Genomic DNA, 18,843 nt, shown 5'->3' with positions numbered 1-18,843 from the left:
CCAGTACTTATCAGCTGCTGTATGATCCACAGAAAGTTCTTTTCTTTTTTAATTTCCTTTCTGCCTGATCACAGTGCTCTCTGCTGACACATCTGTCCATTTTAGGAACTGTCCTGAGTAGGAACAAATCCCCACGGAAAACCCCTTCTGCTCTGGACAATTCCTGACATGGACAGAGGTGTCAGCAGAGAGCACTGTGGTCAGAAAGAAAATAAATTCAAAGAGAAAATACCTTCCTGTGGATCATAGAGCAGCTGATAAGTACTGGAAGGGTTAAGATTTTTTTAATAGAAGTCATTTACAAATCTGTTTAACTTTCTAGCACCAGTTGATTTAAAAGAAAAAGTTTTCAAGTGGAGTACCCCTTTAGGACTCAGCCCATTTTGGCCTTATTTTTATGTTTTCGTTTTTTCCTCCTCGCCTTCTAAAAATCATAACTCTTTTATATTTTCATCCACAGACTAGTATGAGGGCTTGTTTATTGCGTGACCAGTTGTCCTTTGTAATGACATCACTCATTTTACCATAAAATGTATGGTGCAACAAAAATTTATACTATTTGTGTGGGGAAATTGAAAAGAAAACCGCAATTTTGCTAATTTTGGAAGGTTTTGTTTTCATGCCGTACAATTTACAGTAAAAATGACGTGTTCTTTATTCTGTGGGTCAATATGATTAAAATGATACCCATGATTATACACTTTTCTATTATTGTACCGCTTTAAAAAAAATTGCAAACTTTTTAACCAAATTAGTACGTTTAAAATCCCTCAATTTTGCTGACGTATAACTTTTTAATTTTTTCGTATAATCGGCGGTATGAGGGCTCATTTTTTGTGCCGTGATCTGTACTTTTTGTTGATACCACATTTGCATATATAAAACTTTTAATACATTTTTTCTCAATTTTTTGGGGAATAAAATGTTACAAAAAAGCAGCAATTTTGGACTTTTTTTTTGTACGTTCATGCCGTTTACCGTACGGTATCATTAAGATTATATTTTAATAGTTCGGATATTTACCCACACGGCGATACCAAATATGTTTATTAATTAATTTATTTATTTTTAACACTTTTTGGGGGTAAAATGGGAAAAAGGGACAATGTAAATTTTTATTGCGGGAGGGGATTTTTCACATATTTTTACTTTTTTTTACTTTTATTTTTACTATTTATAGCAATCACTTGATTGCTAATACTGTTCAGTGCTATGCATAGGGCATAGCACTGATCAGTATTATCAGCAATCTTCTGCTCTGGTCTGCTCGATCTCAGACCAGAGCAGAAGATCCCTGGAGACAGACTGACGGAGGCCAGTGAGGGGACCTCCGTCCGCCATTATGGATGATCGGATCCCCGCAGAAGCGCTGTAGGTGATCCGATCATCCATTTTAGTGGCCGCACTGCCGCGATCAGTACTGATCATGGCATCTGAAGGTTTAATGGCACACATCTGCGTGATCGCTGATGTGCGCCGTTACCAGCGGGTCCCTGGCTGCTGATAGCAGCCGGGACCTGCCACACATGACCCGGGCATCGGTCCGATGCACGCAGTCATGTACAGGACGTAAATGTACGTCCTGGTGTGTTCGTTAAGTACCACCGCACCAAGATATACATTAATGTCCTACGTCATTAAGGGGTTAAGAGTCGTGTGGGCGGTCCTACTCAGTAAATGACAATAACACTGCCCAATGAACAAAAAAATTAGCAGAAGAAGAATTAATTAAATAAATAAATAAAATAACAATAAAATTACTAATTCTACTACATAATTTCTTACAAAATATATATCAATCTGCTTGGCTTAGTTTGTTCTAAATTTGGTAGCAGCAGATTGGACTCCCTTGAAAGAATTCCTATCACAAGGGTCCATCAAGGGTAGGATGGATTAACTGGATGAGCCCTCTAGAAAGTGTCCAATACCCATGCTACACCTATACAAATTAAGAATTACACAATCCCACTAAATTTTATGGTCTGTCCACGTAATGCAGTGACTTGCTGTGTCCACCAGAGCAGATATACGACCTACCTTGATGATGCTATTATTACCTTTTCTCATAAGCAAGAGAAGGATACAGCCAATAGATTGTCCTATGCCTGTAATATTTTATTTGTCCCTCTCTCCATCTCTACATTAGCTGCAAGCCAACCACATCTGAAATGGAATTACTGAAGGAAGAGGAACAGTTCATTAAAAGACCAACGGAACATAGTAAATTTACCAATTACACAAGAAACTTTGTGGTTGGTGATCTAATAGAAAATTTAGCAAAAACAGCGTAGGCGCCACCTAAAATGAGCTAAATAGCTATGGTTTGAAGGTGTCACATGTGGAATGTGACAATTAATACAGATTAAAAGTTCCTTTGGTTTAGATGTCATGTTCCATCATTCCCTGGCCAGATTGTCTACATGTTAGAGCAGATATAATGCGCTTCCAGGAATGCTCTTTGAAATGAAAAAATAAGAAGTGTGCCCCTAGTACAGACTTTAGCCAACTGAACTGGCTAGTGTATGTATTACCCCTATCAGATGACGTTGTGATGAGTGCACAACACCCATAAACGTCTGTAGACTTACTGCGTCGTCTGTGCATCTTTTAGAACAAACCAGCTGTTGTGCCACTTATTGGTTGTGTTATCCATTGAGAGACGCACCATTCAAAGATCCCAATTTTGGCATGAATACTTGGTTTTCCCATTGCTATAGGAGTGTTCTTGGCATAGTAAATTCTTTCAGATTGAGCTCATGATTGTTGTATAATAAAGGGGATCTATCATCACTTTTATGCTTTCAGAACCACAAGCCATTGGGGCGACCCTTAATGGCTTCTGTCTGCTCCACCGGCCTAGACTGATAAATCTCTCTCTGTTTGGCTATAGGGATTGATCAGTCAGGGCCAATGGGGCAGGTAGAAGCTACTGGGGCTTGATTGCTTGTGGTTAAGGCAGCATGTAAGTGATGACAGGTTACCCTCAACATTCTGCATTAGGAGCCACAATAGAAACCATGCACAGCCAAATTGGGATGGTGTGCTGATTTCTTTACATTTACTTCAAGGCATTTATTTTTAATTTGGTCTTAAAGTGGTAGTCCACTATCTAAAAACGTATCCGCAGGATAGGAGATCAGTGTCAGATCATGGGGGGCCAACCGCTGGGACTCCAAACACTGCCACTCCCCCGTCCGATGACCCAGCTCTCTGCAGGCGCGTTGACTACCGCACAAAGCTGCGGCCCACACGCCCCCTCCGTGCATCTCTATGGGAGAGCTGGAGATACATGAACGTTGTATCTTCGACTATTACATAGAGATACATGGAGCAGGCGTGATGGCCGGTGCTTCGTGCGGTGTTTGACGTGTCTGCATTCATGAAGAGAGCAGGGCGCCGTACTGAAGATTGAGGGGGTTCCAGGGGTCAGATAGGGAATAAGTGTAAGATCGCAGGGGGTCCAACTGCTGGGACCCCCCGCAACCTCCCGCCCAGTGAACCGGCTCTCTGCATGAATACAAGCGTGTCGACCACCGCACAAAGCGCCGGCTGACATGCCCGCTCCATGTATCTCTATGGGAGAGCTGGAGATACATGAAGCGGGCGTGTCGGCTGGCGCTTTGTGCAATGGTCGAGACTCCGCCGTTCAAGAGGAGAGCTGGGCGTCGTACAGGAGACAACCGGTCACAGCGGTCAGATTCCCCCACAATCTGATACGTTTTTGCATACTATATAACTTCCTTAAAGGACATCTGCAGCGTTACAAACACTTATTGTAGATGATGTGTACAGAAATCATTCTATAACTCTGAAATAATTCTGCTGTGTTTCCTAACATATCCCATTGTATGATCCAATGTGAAATCTTTTTGATCCTGTCATTTATGCTTCATAGTCTAAGTTGTTACTTACCATACATGTAGTTGCGTCACAAGGAACCAGGAATTCAATGTATCAGGCAGATTGCATTCTACATTCAAAAGGACAAAACAGATATTTTTGTTAGCACATTGTGTTCTGTATAAACACTGCAATATAATACATCAATAGCCAAGTCATGGATATATACATTTATAAACCCAGATTTAGCATATTTCTGCATTTCACATGACAATACCTTCAGTTTGCATTTCTAAAAATGTCAGCTCTTGCTGCTGCAGTGTTCTAAGGAACCTATGGCAAGGTTCAGATGAACTCCAGAGAAACTGCATAATGGATATACCTTTTAGATGTGTGTTGTATGGGGACAAGTAAGTGATGACACATGTATGCACATGAAAGATCATCCCACAAAAAGATCCCCCCATCCCTGTAAATGTGCTAAAAACCATGAACTCCTAGTCCAAATTTCAGAAACTTCCTTGGGAATTTATTCTTGTACAAAATAAAGCAAGTCCCTTCTAATATACTAAAAGGAATACTTACTCTCAAAAAACTCATCGTAATCTATTCGCTCCACACAACAGGTATACATGCGCAAAGCAGCTATTTTAATTTTCTGTAAAGATAAAAGACACAACTGTTGTTAAAGGCAGAAAACAAACACATTATCACAAAACTTGTATTAAAAAGTATATATATACTGTATATAGACACCTTAATAAAATGGGAATGGTTGGTGATATTAACTTCCTGTTTGTGGCACATTAGTATATGTGAGGGGGAAACTTTTCAACATGGGTGATGACCATGGCGGCCATTTTGAAATCGGCCATTTTGAATCCAACTTTAGTTTTTTCAATAGGAAGAGGGTCATGTGACCCATCAATCTTATTGGGATGTTCACAAGAAAAACAATGATGTGCTTAGTTTTAACGTAACTTTATTCTTTCATGAGTTATTTACAAGTTTCTGACCACTTATAAAATGTGTTCAATGTGCTGCCCATTGTGTTGGATTGTCAATGCAACCCTCTTCTCTATATACTGCTATATACTACTATATACACCGCAGGAGAAATGCTAGCACAGGCTTCCAGTATCCGTATACACTGCTATATACACCGCAGGAGAAATGCTAGCACAGGCTTCCAGTATCCGTATACACTGCTATATACTACTATATACACCGCAGGAGAAATGCTAGCACAGGCTTCCAGTATCCGTATACACTGCTATATACTACTATATACACCGCAGGAGAAATGCTAGCACAGGCTTCCAGTATCCGTATACACTGCTATATACTACTATATACACTGCAGGAGAAATGCTAGCACAGGCTTCCAGTATCCGTATACACTGCTATATACTACTATATACACTGCAGGAGAAATGCTAGCACAGGCTTCCAGTATCCGTATACACTGCTATATACTACTATATACACCGCAGGAGAAATGCTAGCACAGGCTTCCAGTATCCGTATACACTGCTATTTACTACTATATACACCGCAGGAGAAATGCTAGCACAGGCTTCCAGTATCCGTAGTTTCAGGTGCTGCACATCTCGTATCTTCACAGCATAGACAATTGCCTTCAGATGACCCCAAAGATAAAAGTCTAAGGGGGTCAGATCGGGAGACCTTGGGGGCCATTCAACTGGAGTCCACAACAAGTATTAAAGGGAATGGACATATGTCTCAGGGTGTATCAGTGTGGTGACTGGGTGCTCTGTTCCCAGTATATACACAGTCATAAGAAAAAAGCTCACACACACTGTTTTAACTGCAATAACTTTGTCTTCCTTTATATGAATAATTCTTCACAAAATACAGCAAGGTAAGAAAAGCCGTAATTAATCACCCAGGTGTATATAGATAGTCCGCAGAGTGTATACTGGAGAAATAGCCGACTTCTTTAAGGCTTCAACATGCAGCTCCACTGCTGAGCTTCTCTCTGTGAGGGGTTGCATTGACAATCCAACACAATGGGCAGCACATTGAACACATTTTATAAGTGGTCAAAAACTTGTAAATAACTCATGAAAGAATAAAGTTACGTTAAAACCAAGCACATCATTGTTTTTCTTGTGACATTCCCCATAAGTTAGATGTGTCACATGACCCTCTTCCTATTGAAAAAACAAAAGTTGGATTCAAAATGGCCGACTTCAAAATGGCCACTACCCATCTTGAAAAGTTTCCCCCCTCACATATACTAATGTGCCACAAACAGGAAGTTAATATCACCAACCATTCCGATTTTATTAAGGTGTATCCATATAAATGGCCCACCCTGTAGATATATATCTTATTTATGTTATTATTACGAAATGAGTTATAATAATATTAACAACAACAACAACTTTTCAACATTCTAAAGCGGTAATTGTTTCTAGATCAAGCATGCCCTACTCATATAGGAGGACATCAAAGTGACCCCAAGGGTATATTCATTTACTGTGCTGGAGATATTAAGAGGGCAAAGTAAGCACAACGTACAGATATGACATATGTACCTCCTAAAATACAATATAACTTGGCAATTGGCTATGTAGAATCTACTTTGAAGAACTGCAACGTGGCAGCTTCATGTCTTTAGATCTGAATGGTTAAATTCGTATTTTTCAGAATATACCGTAGTGTGTAAATGGGAAGCATCACTACTTCTGGTCATTCTTTAACTTGCATATGGCATTTTCCACCCTTTTGTTCCCCCTCTGCAGACTCTCTAATTTTCAGCTGTCACAGAAGCAGCAGATTTAAGGACATTATAGAGCAGTTCTGAGAAGTGTAATCTGGGCTAGCATTGGGGTGAGAAACTCAAGACCTGTAGGGTGTCTAAAGTCTCTGTATATTTCTGCCACTCTCTAGCCACTGCTTCCCCCTCCTCAACTAGACTTTTGTGGGTAGTATGTCACCTGATCCTTTAGTGAGCTCTCAATGAGTTTAAGGGGGGGGGGGGGTGCTATTGAGTAGCAGTAAAGAAGCCTGGTAAGTGGACTATAATTTTTCATAGGCCAATAATCCTAGTCGCCTGGAAAAACCCTTTAATTAAGTAAGCCCGACAGCCTCTACAAATTTTGCCATATTTTAACACCTTAAGGACTCAGACAATTTTATTTTTACATTTTAGTTTTTTCCTCCTCGCCTTCAAAAAAATCATATAAAACTCTTTTATATTTTCATCCGCAGACTAGTATGAGGGATTGTTTTTTGTGCAACCAGTTATCTGTTGTAATGCCATCACTCACTTTACCATAAAATGTACGGCGCAACCAAAAATACTATTTGTGTGGGGAAATTAAAAAGAAAACCGCAATTTTGCTAATTTTGGAAGGTTTCGTTTTCACGCTGTACAATTTACAGTAAAAATGACGTGTTTTTTATTCTTTGGGTCAATACAATTAAAATGATACTCATGATTACTTACTTTGCTATTACTGTTGCACTTTAAAAAAAAAAAAAAAAAACTTTTTAACCAAATTAGTTATTTTGAAGACCTATAACTTTTTCACTTTTCCTTTTAAGTGGCGGTATGAGGGCTCATTTTTTGCGCAGTCATCTGTACTTTTTATTGATACCATATTTGCATATATAAAACTTTATACATTTTTGAATCAAATTTTTTTGAATAAAATATAAAAAAGCAGCAATTTTGGATTTTTTTTTAATGTTCGCCGAACGATATAATTAACATTAGATTTTAATAGTTTGAATATTTACGCACACGGCGATACCAAATATGTTTATAAAAAAAATGTATTTGCACTTTTTGGAGGGAAAATTGGGAAAATGAGACAATTTACATTATTGTTGGGGGAGGGGCTTTTTCCCATTTGTATTATTTATTTTTTTCAACTTTTTTAACTTTTATTTTTACACTTTAATAGTCCCCATAGGGGACTATTTATAGAAATCATTCGATTGCTAATACTGTTCAGTGCATAGGACATAGCACTGATCAGTGTTATCGGTCATCTTCTGCTCGATCTCAGACCAGAGCAGAAGACCTGTGGAAGGCAGCAGAGGCAGGTGAGGGGACCTCCGTCAGCTGTTCTGGATGATCGGATCTCCATGCGGGTGATCCAATCATCCATTTTAGTGACCTGAGCTGTAGATGCCGTGATCTGTATTGATCACGGCATCTGAGGGGTTAATGGCGGACATCCGCATGATCACGGATGTCGGCCATTAATGGCGGGTCCCTGGCTGCTATCAGCAGCCGGGACATGCCGCGCATGACCCGAGCATCCCCCGATGCTCGTGGTTATGTTTAGGACGTAAATGTACATCCTGGTGTGTTAAGTACCACCTCACCAGGACGTACATTTACATCCTGCAATGTTAAGGTGTTAAAGAGGTCTGTTACATATTCTCTATAAATGGGTGCCCTGCAATGGCTATTCTAGTAAAATAAGTAACCTTATGTGAAACCCTAATATCTATTGACATCTATTGATGAATAAGATCTGTCGATCAACCCTCATCTTCTGCCTCATCCTTTCATGAATATTTCAAATGGACCTGTCATCAGGATTTTAGGGTATAAAGTATGGCTTTATACCCTGAATCAGGTTTGACCCTGAATCTGTACATACCTCTCACGAGTTAACTGACTCCTACAGCTGCAAGATATCAAGAGTTTAAACAGATATGCAAATTATGTTTTGGAGCCCACTGGGCAATCTCCTCAGTCCAGCCCCTTTACCAGTTAGCCACTCCCCTCTATGTGCTGGTCACATCCTCTACCCACCTGATTAACAGCCACTCGGCTGCACCGTAATCCCTCGTAATCTTGCAGCCGAGGGGAAAGCCCATTGGGCTCCAAAGCCTAATTTGCACGCACACATATATATATATATATATATATATATATATATATATATATATATATATATATACATACAGTGGGGATCAAAAGTTTGGGCACCCCAGGTAAAAATCTGTATTAATGTGCATACAGTATTTTAATATTATAATATGTCGACATAAATTAGATTTTATTTCCATCATTTACACTTTCAAAATAACAGAAAACAAAAAAATTGTGTCTGCAAAAGTTTGGGCACCCTGCAGAGTTAATAACTTGTACTGCCCCCTTTGGCAAGTATCACAGCTTGTAAACGCTTTTTGTAGCCAGCCAAGAGTCTTTCAATTCTTGTTTGAGGTATCTTTGTCCGTTCTTCCTTACAAAAGTCTTTCAGTTCTTTGAGATTTCTGCGCTGTGTCACGCACTGCTCTTTTAAGGTCTATCCATAGATTTTCAATTATGTTGAGGTCAGGAGATTGTGAAGGCCATGGCAAAACCTTCAGTTTACGCATCTTGATGTAATCCCCCGTGGATTTCGAGGTGTGTCTAGGATCATTATCCATTTGTAGAAGCCATCCTCTCTTTAACTTCAGCTTTTTCACAGATGGCATCAAGTTAGCATCCAAAATTTGCTGAAATTTTATTGAATCCATTTTTCCTTCTACTCGTGAGATGTTCCCTGTGCCACTGGCTGAAATACAACCCCAAAACATGATTGATCCACCCCCATGCTTAACAGTTGGACAGAGGTTCTTTTCATTAAATTCTGTTCCCCTTCTTCTCCAAATGTACCTTTGCTCATTCCGGCCAAAAGTTCAATTTTAACCTCATCGGTCCACAGAACTTGTTTCCAAAATGCATCAGGCTTGTCTATATGTTCATTTGCAAAGTTCAAACTCAGATTTTTGTGGTGTGGACGTAGAAGAGGTTTTCTTCTGATGACTCTTCCATGAAGACCATATTTGTACAAGTATCTCTTTATAGTGGAATAGTGTACCACAGCTCCAGTGTCTGCCAGCTCTTTCTGGAGGGATTGTGCAGTCAAACGTGGGTTTTGAATTGTTTTTCTCACAATCCTGCGAGCTGTTCTGTCTGATATTTTTCTTGGTCTTCCAGATTTTGCTTTAACTTCCACTCTTCCTGATGACTGGCATTTCTTAATTACATTCCGAACAGAGGATATTGACATCTGAAAACGTTTTGCTATCTTCTTATAGCCTTCTTCAGCTTTGTGAGCGTCAACTATTTTCAGTTTCAGATTTCTAGACAACTGCTTAGAAGAACCCATGGTGCTGATTGTTGGGGCAAGGTCAGATGAGTCTGGGCATTTAAAACCTTTGAGATTGACATCACCTGGTCTTCCCAGATGATGATTGAGAACAATCCATGACACTGGCAGGTCTCAGCTTTGCAAAGGGGGCAGTGCATGCTTTAAATTCTGCAGGGTTCCCAAACTTTTGCAGATGCCATTTTTTTGTTTTCTGTTATTTTGAAAGTGTAAATGATAGAAATAAAATCTAACTTTTGTTGACATATTATAAGAATGTCTAATCTGTAATTTGATGCCTTTTGGAGATTTTTCCATCTTTCCTTGGCTTCTTTATGCACATTAATACAAATTTTTACCTGGGGTGCCCAAACTTTTGATGCCCACTGTATAGACTCATATATGGGTGCTGGGTTCAAGGATGAGAAGTATGTAATGAGAGGTATGTATATGTTCAGGGTTTTTAGTTAATCATTTTACATACAAATAAATAAATAAATCATTTCCATTTAGCTACAGGTTAATAACAAGACAGCGCCGCTAATTCTAAAAACTAGTAAAATAACTGAGATCCTCATCCGCCACCTCACACCTCGTCGGCAGAATTTAGACTTAATATGTAAATTTGGAAGGAAAGTTCCTCTCAATGGTTTAAAGGGAGTAAAACACACAACGTCTGATTCAATGCAACCAAAATGGCAAAATTTGGGCCTAAAGTTTTTATTAAATCACTTAACCTTTATTTAAAAGGAGTTAAAATGTCAGCATTTAGTGGATGCCAGATGCCACAAAACCACAAAGAACAGATGTCCTACACAGCTTACACACTGCATACTTCATTAAGCAGCGCTTAAAAAAAAATAAAAAATAACCCTAAAATTGATATTTGCTTTAAATTTCGAATAAACGTTTGTGCAGACTTTCATTAAATGATGTGCGTCGAGTTGCTACATTTTATTTTCCTTTACCAAAATAAAAGTTGTCAAGCGTACAGTAATTGTCTGGAGGGAGGGGGTTCCATTACTTTACTGCATTAACAATGAGTTAAAAAAAACAAAAAAACATATGCACAATTTTGAGTGTGTGGGCATTTAATCACTGTTTTTGTGCAATTCTTTTTTACCTGTTTTGAGTGGTTTTCCGGCTTGAAAGGCTGTGCACCTTATTTATGATTATATCTGCGCTATTTTTTATTGTGGTTAGTGCTCGCTTTGTCATTTTTGCTCTTGGACATGGCTTAGTGTGTACAAAAGTGGGCTATACTCCACTCCCTTATTGCGAATGAAAATAAATATTGCGCAAATTTTCCGGCAAATGGTGATTCCCCTATATGTCTAGATTTCTGTGTAAGTTACCCATCTATATAAACTCTCATTTTTTAAAACCGTAAGAAAAATATCACGTTGCCCAAAATAATGGTCTCAAGCAATCACACCTAATAGTTAGCTATAAATGTGAAAACCAACTATAGGAACAACATACACAGTTTTTTAACACCTCAAGAGAATACAGGGTCCGGCACTGTCACCATGTGAATGGCGATCCCATCCTGACTATGGATACGTAAGGTGCTTGGGTATAGCGCAAGGGGTAGCTGCTGGTGGTGCTACACGTGTGGAATACAAGACAAATAATAGCTTCACAGTAAAGAGAGTAACGGAGCACTCACCCGATCAGATGGCAGCAATAGAACTTTTCAGATCACAGTATATCTGTGAACGAGCAGGGAGGTGGCAGATGGAAACGGGGGGAGTTCAGGCGTCATGCGATGCCTGAACTCCCCCCGTTTCCATCTGCCCCCTCCCTGCTGGTTCACAGACATCCTGTGATCTGAGAAGTCCTATTGCTGCCATCTGATCGGGTGAGTGCTCCGTTACTCTCTTTACTGTGAAGCTATACACAAGTTTTTTCCTCCAGGCAGTAGCAGGGTTAGATCGGCGCTGAAGGGACATCCACACGTAGGTTTAAAAGGGTACTCCGGTGGACTCATTGGTAATAAAACGAAAATGAAATCATTGGCAATAAAACAATAAAAGGTATTTTAAAACTAACAGAATATAAACAAATAAATACATACTATACAATACAAAAAATGTTCTTCATAGGACAAATTCATGTTAGAAATATAAAAAGCACAATAAAATTCCAAAAAGTATTCCTAATGAATATTCTCAATAGTTTCATACAACTTTGTGAGAATACTGTAGATAGCTTATACATCTAAAAGGATTCTTGATGGATAAGGCTAGGTTCACATTGCCGTTCGCATCCCATAGGCTCTTCTGGGACTACTACCAGGTCCTGACGGACCCCATTCACTTGCAAGGGGTCAGTCGGCGATCTGGTAATTTTACAGGAATTTAGCGGAGAAAAAATAGTCCTTTAACTATTTTTTTTTTTCCCTCTGCTACATTCCCATTGTTCAGAACAGATTGGCGATGGAACCCCGAATAGCAGAGTCTGACGGCAATGTGAGGCCTTACTCTTTGAAATCTATTTAAACACTCTGCTTAAATAGTCTAAAGAATAATCAGTGTTGCATCCTGGCTAGTTGAAGGGGTATTCCAGGCCAAAACTTTTTTTTATATATCAACTGGCTCTGGAAAGTTAAACAGATTTGTGAATTACTTCTATTAAAAAATCTTAATCCTTCCAATAGTTATTAGCTTCTGAAGTCGAGTTGCTGTTTTCTGTCTAACTGGTCTCTGATGACTCACGTCCCAGGAGCTGTGCAGTTCCTATGGGGATATTTTCCCATCATGCACAGCTCCCGGGATGTGACATCATCATTAAGCAGTTAGACAGAAAACTTCAGAAGCTAATAACTATTGGAAGGATTAAGATTTTTTAATAGAAGTAATTTACAAATCTGTTTAACTTTCCGGAGCCAGTTGATATATAAAAAAAAGTTTTTGCCTGGGATACCCCTTTAAACGTCTTCTATGCATTAAAGGGGTACTCCAGTGGAAAACTTTTTTTTTTTTTTTTAAATCAACTGGTGCCAGAAAGTTAAACAGATTTGTAAATGACTTCTATAAAAAAAAATGTTTATCCTTCCAGTACTTTTTAGCAGCTGTATGCTACAGAGAAAATGCTTTTCTTTTTTAATTTCTTTTTTGTCTTGTCCACAGAGCTCTCTGCTGACACCTCTGTCCATGTCAGGAACTGTCCAGAGTAGCATAGGTTTGCAATGGGGATTTTCTCCTGCTCTGGACAGTTCCTGATACGCACATCAGGTGTCAGCAGAGAGCACTGTGGACAAGAAAAAAAAGAAATTCAAAAAGAAAATAATTTTCCTTTGTAGCATACAGCTGCTAAAAAGAACTGGAATGGTTAAGATTTTTTTAATAGAAGTAATTTACAAATCTGTTTAACTTTCTGGCACCAGTTGATGTAAAAAAAATAAAAATAAAAATAAGTTTTCCACCGGAGTACCCCTTTAATGCATAGAAGACAGGATGCAACACTGATTATTCTTGAGACTATATAAGTAGAGTGTTTAAATAGATTTCAAAGAGTTAGGCCTCGTTCACATTGCCGGCAGACTCCGCTATTCGGGGTTCCGTCGGCAATCTGGTCTGAACAATGGTGTAGCACAGAAAAAAAAAATTTGAGCACTATTTTTTTCTCTGCTACATTCCTGTAAAATTACCAGATCACCGACGGACCCCATGCAAGTAAATGGGGTCAGTCAGGACCCAGTAGTAGTCCCGGAAGAGCCGATCGGACGGGAGTCGAATGGGTCGGATGCGAATGGCAATGTGAACCTAGCCTTACAGTATTCCCACAAAGTTGTATGAAACTATTGAGAATATTCATTAGGAATACTTTTCTGAATTTTATTGTGCTTTTTATATTTCTACCATGAATTTGTCCTATGAAGAACATGTTTTCTATTGTACAGTATTTATTTATTTATATTCTGTTAGTGTTAATATCCCTTTTATTGTTTTATTACCAATGATTTCATGAGTTAACTTTGGGCTAGTTAAGGTTACCTGTGTTTTATCTGTTAAGCCTGATGAAGCAGCTAAAGACTGAGAAACGTGTTGAATCCTGGGTAATTGAACGTCTTTAATGCATTAAACCTACATGAGGAAAAACGTCTGTATGTTGTCTAATCTAAGAGCAGGAAGGCTGTAATGGGACAAATATACTTGGTGCAGTGTTGTACATGGTGTGCACAACCTTCTCAGGTAAGCTATTGAAGGGGTACTCCAGGGAACTGAACTTATCAGACACCTATCCCCTATTCTCAGGATCAGAGATAAGTGTCTGATCGTTGGGGGGGTCCAATAGCTGGGCCCCCCTATGATCTCCTGTACGGGGCCCAGGCTACTTCCTTGTCCTCTGTGCACTCTGGCCCCCACCTTCCTGAATGTGGGCAAGTGACGGTCCACTCAGCCAATCACCAGCCGGAGATTAGCTGAGCAGAGGCCATCACTTTCTCTTGTCCAGGGGGCTGGAGAGCTGTGGATGGGTAAGTAGCCACAGGAGATTGTGGGGGGTCCCAGTGGTCTGACACACAGAAAAGGGGGTCCTGCTCTCCTATGCCTTCATACACACCCTAAGTAGCAGCAATTGCATGGAGAGCATTACAGCCACTAGTGAACAGTCTAAGCTGTAACTCAAGGTCTGGTGTGAGTTTTCTCTCTTAGCACAGGTCATACATCATGCCTAGAAAACTCTCCCATAGAAGTCAACGAGTCAGCTCCAGACTACAAGTTTTAATATTTCATGTGGCTGCTGTAAAGCATATATCAAAATGAGGTTAGACAAAGCATCTTGGGCAAAATGTCTGCCCCCATAACTATGAATAGAAAACGGTATGAAAAAATGTTAAGGAAGACAAAAAAAAAAAAAAGCAGTGGTCTCAAACTGAGGCCCTCCAGATGTACTCCAATTCCCAGCATGCCCAGACAGCCAACAGCTCGGGATAGGGGATAACATGTCTGATCGTGGGGGGGGGGGGGGGGGCGTGTGTGTGTTGGGAGGGGCCAGCGGCTGTAATCCTCCACAATCAGTCATGTTATGCAACACGACTCATGCCATAGACATGAATGGAGGGGGCATGGTGTGACGTCAGCGCCACTGGGGCGCCACCCAGGGATCCAAAGGAGCCCCAGTGGCCAGCCCCCTACCCCCCCTGGCGATCGGACATGTTATCCCCTATCCTTTGTATAGGGGATAAGATGTCTAGGGGCGGAGTACCCCTTTAATTCTCCAGCCATAGGGCAATTTACTCCGTCTCGGCTTTTCAGCTGTCGCCAACAACTGTTAAGCTAGGTTCAGACTACAGAATTTCCAACAGAAATTCAGACGTAAAATTTCCGTCAGAAATTCCGCTTGCTAAAATGTCTAGTGTAGTGAATGGTTTTCCGTTCACAAATTCACACTTCGGAATTTGTGAAGCGGAAAATCCGCTTTGAAAATCCGCTAGAAAATTTCTGCCTGAAGAAAGGGGTTGCTCTTTTTTCAGGCGGAAATCCGAGCGGAACACATCGCAGTCTAAATTGTAAATTGCCTCTATAAAAAAAAAAAAAACTTGAAGCCTTCCAGAGCAGAATAGAGTTGCTCTGGGGATCTACTACTTCTCAGGACAGTTCCTGACATGGACAAAGATGGCAGCAGAAAGCACTGTGTCTGATTGGAAAGAATACACAACTTCTTTGGTGCCTACAGCAGCTGATAAGTACTGGAAGGATTAAGATTTTTAAATAGAAGTAATTTACAAATCTGTTTAACTTGCTGCCACCACAGGATTTACACAGTTGCTATCAGCAGCCAGGACCGGCAGTTAATGCCGGACATCACCGATCGGGACGATGCCCGGCATTAACTCTTTGGACGTCACAATTACTGTCGATTGCGGTGTCTAAATGCAGGATTTATCGTTGCTGGTTAGCTCAGGAAGCTGATTGGGACATCTGCGGTGAAATCGTGAAGTGCCGATCAGCTGAGTGGACAGCAGAAGGGCCCTAACCTGACTCCTCGCCATCCAATCGCTGTTCTGATGCTCCAGCCAGCCTCTGCAGGCAAGAGCAGCAAAGCACCATTTATACTGATCAATGCTGAGCCAAAGCACAGTTTTTGCAATCGCAAGATTGCATGTTATAGCCCCTATGGGACTTAAACAGTTAATAAATGTGAATAAGCCCCTCCGCTAATAAAAGTTTGAATCACCCTTTTCCCATTTTTTTTAATAAAATTATGTAAACAAAAATAAATGTAAACATGCACATGTGTAGATGGAAATCTTTGAAAAAAAAATGTTCTTATATTTTTCTTTGTTACTTTATGTTAATGGAAAAAAGGTTTTATTTTCATGTAAAATTTCCCCAAAAAAGTTCAAACCATAAAAAAAAAAAAAAAATTATAGAAAGTGTTTTTAGAAAGTCCCATCAAAACAAAAATGGTACTGATAAAAAATACAGACCACAGAGCAAAAAATGAGCCCTCATATAGCCCCGTATATGGAAAAATATAGGGGTCAGAAGATGACAATTTTAAACATACCGTATTTTTCGCCATATAAGACACTCCGGCATATAAGACGCACCCAATTTTAAAGGAGGAAAATCTAGAAAAAAAAGATTCTGAACCAAATACTGTAGTAAAATATTTTATATCAGTATAGTTCCCCCACAATAGTTGGCAGTATAGTTCCCCCACAATGGTAGGCAGCTCCTCCCCCCTCCCCCCCCACAATAGTTGGCAGTATAGTTCCCCCACAACGGTAGGCAGCTCCTTCCCCCTCCCCCCCACAATGGTTGGCAGTATAGTTCCCCCACAATAGTTGGCAGTATAGTTCCCCCACAATGGTAGGCAGCTCCTCCCCCCTCCCCCCCACAATGGTTGGCAGTATAGTTCCCCCACAATAGTTGGCTGTATAGTTCCCCCACAATGGTCGCAGTATAGTTTCCCCACAATAGTTGGCAGTATAGTTCCCCCACAATGGTAGGCACTGGCAGCTCCCCCCCACAATAGTTGGCAGTATAGTTCCCCCACAATGGTAGGCAGCTTCCCCCCCCTCCAAAATGGTAGGCAGCTCCCCCCCTCCACAATGGTTGGCAGTATAGTTCCCCCACAATGGTTGGCAGTATAGTTCCCCCACAATGGTTGGCAGTATAGTTCCCCCACAATGGCTGGCAGTATAGTTCCCCCGCAATAGTAGGCAGCTCCCCCCCACAGACATACAGCTTCCAGCCATATACAGTGTATGGCTGGAGGCTGTATCTCTGTGTGCTGCCCCCACAGTGATCCGGTCACTGCTCCTCTGGCCCAGTGTCACATCTACTGCTATGGCCTATGGACCATAGCAATAGGTGCCGGGACCGGAGGAGCGGTGACCGGAACGCTGAAGATTACACACCGCCGGTCACTCACCAGGCCCCGGTCGGCGTGCGTCTTCCTCCGGTCCTCCGGCGCCTCTATGGTTGTACGCACGGGACGTCACTGAGGTCCCGTGCGTACAACCATAGAGAGGCAGAGGATCGCAGGAAGACCGCAGGAGGACCGGAGGAGGACGCGCATCGGCCGGGGAATGGTGAGTGACCCGCGGACATCCTTATGTCCCGAAAAGATTTTTCGGGACATAGGGATGTCCGGCATAGGAAAACCTATGATTTTATCTGCCCGGGCCGGCTCCTGCGTGCGGCTGCAGGCGGGGGCCGGCCAGAGCAGGTAAAAACTAATACTGTATATTAAAAACCAGGGGGCCTCCAGCTGTTGTGAAACTACAACTACCAGCATGCCCAGACAGCCTTTGCCGGTCCGGGCATGCTGGTAGTTGTAGTTTCAGAACAGCTGGAGGCCCCCTGGTTTTTAATATACAGTTATTAGTAATTCACTTGCCCGGCGCCCGGAACTGTATGTTCCAGGCATAGGGCAATAAACATAGCCGGTGTGAGGGGAAAAATTCACCGGGGGTCATGAGGCTGCTGCGGGTGGGGAGCGGGTAGTCAGCACCAGTACCGCCCCGCCGCAGCCTCTGTACTTACAGCTGACTTCCCGCTCTCGCCCGCAGCAGCCTCGGGCGTATATTCGCCGTATAAGACGCACCAACTTTTCCCCCCACGTTTTGGGGAAGAAAAAGTGCGTCTTATACGGCGAAAAATACGGTAGTCATTCTGGTGCACGTAGTTATCATTTTTCCAGAATGGCTTTTTTGTTTTTTTTCAAAAAATTTTTTTTTTCAATTTAACCCCACAAATAATTTTGTTTTTGGATTTACCACAGATTTTGTTATGAAATGATTGATGTAATTAGAAAGTACTATTTGTGGTGCAAAAAACAAGCCCTTATATGGGTCTGTAGGTGGAAAATGGAAAGAGATGTGATTTTTAGAAGGGGGGGGGGGGATGTAAGTGCAGAAAAGAAAAATGGCCTGGTCCTCAAGGGGTTAGTACTATACTCTCCTGAGTAATACTAATTTAGACAAACTGTAAAATCTGCATTTTTACACAAAATACATTTTCCCCTCATCCAAAGAAGAGAATGAAGGCACTGGGGGGAAAAGTTTTTACTTTAAACGGATACAAGTAAAGTGCAGCGTAGACGATATGGGAAACCGTTAGATGAAAGATAAGGCCGGCAGGTAGAGATGAGCGAATTTACAGTAAATTCGATTCGTCACGAACTTCTCGGCTCGACAGTTGATGACTTATCCTGCATAAATTAGTTCAGCCTTCAGGTGCTCCGGTGGGCTGGAAAAGGTGGATACAGTCCTAGGAAAGAGTCTCCTAGGACTGTATCCACCTTTTCCAGCCCACGGGAGCACCTGAAAGCTGAACTCATTTATGCAGGATAAGTAATCAACTGCCGAGCCGAGAAGTTCGTGACGAATCAAATTTACTACAAATTCGCTCATCTCTACCGGCAG

At 41.1% G+C, this 18,843-nt stretch overlaps 1 protein-coding gene across 3 annotated transcripts in view; it reads right to left on the bottom strand.

Annotated features, from left to right (window-relative positions):
• The window catches only part of LOC130296594 (ubiquinol-cytochrome-c reductase complex assembly factor 1), a 145,833-nt gene that overhangs the window by 89,059 nt on the left and 37,931 nt on the right, over positions 1-18,843 (bottom strand). For all 3 annotated transcript variants that reach the window (XM_056548297.1, XM_056548298.1, XM_056548299.1), the window contains exons 5-6: positions 4,426-4,498; positions 3,913-3,970 (exon numbers count right to left, since the gene is read on the bottom strand). In XM_056548297.1, coding sequence (XP_056404272.1) covers positions 3,913-3,970; positions 4,426-4,498 — 131 coding nt within the window. The remainder of the gene's footprint in view (positions 1-3,912; positions 3,971-4,425; positions 4,499-18,843) is intronic.

Source organism: Hyla sarda, chromosome 12 (assembly GCF_029499605.1).
Source record: "Hyla sarda isolate aHylSar1 chromosome 12, aHylSar1.hap1, whole genome shotgun sequence".
NCBI classification, from domain to species: Eukaryota; Metazoa; Chordata; class Amphibia; order Anura; family Hylidae; genus Hyla; species Hyla sarda.
This window is presented reverse-complemented; position numbering and strand designations above follow the sequence as displayed.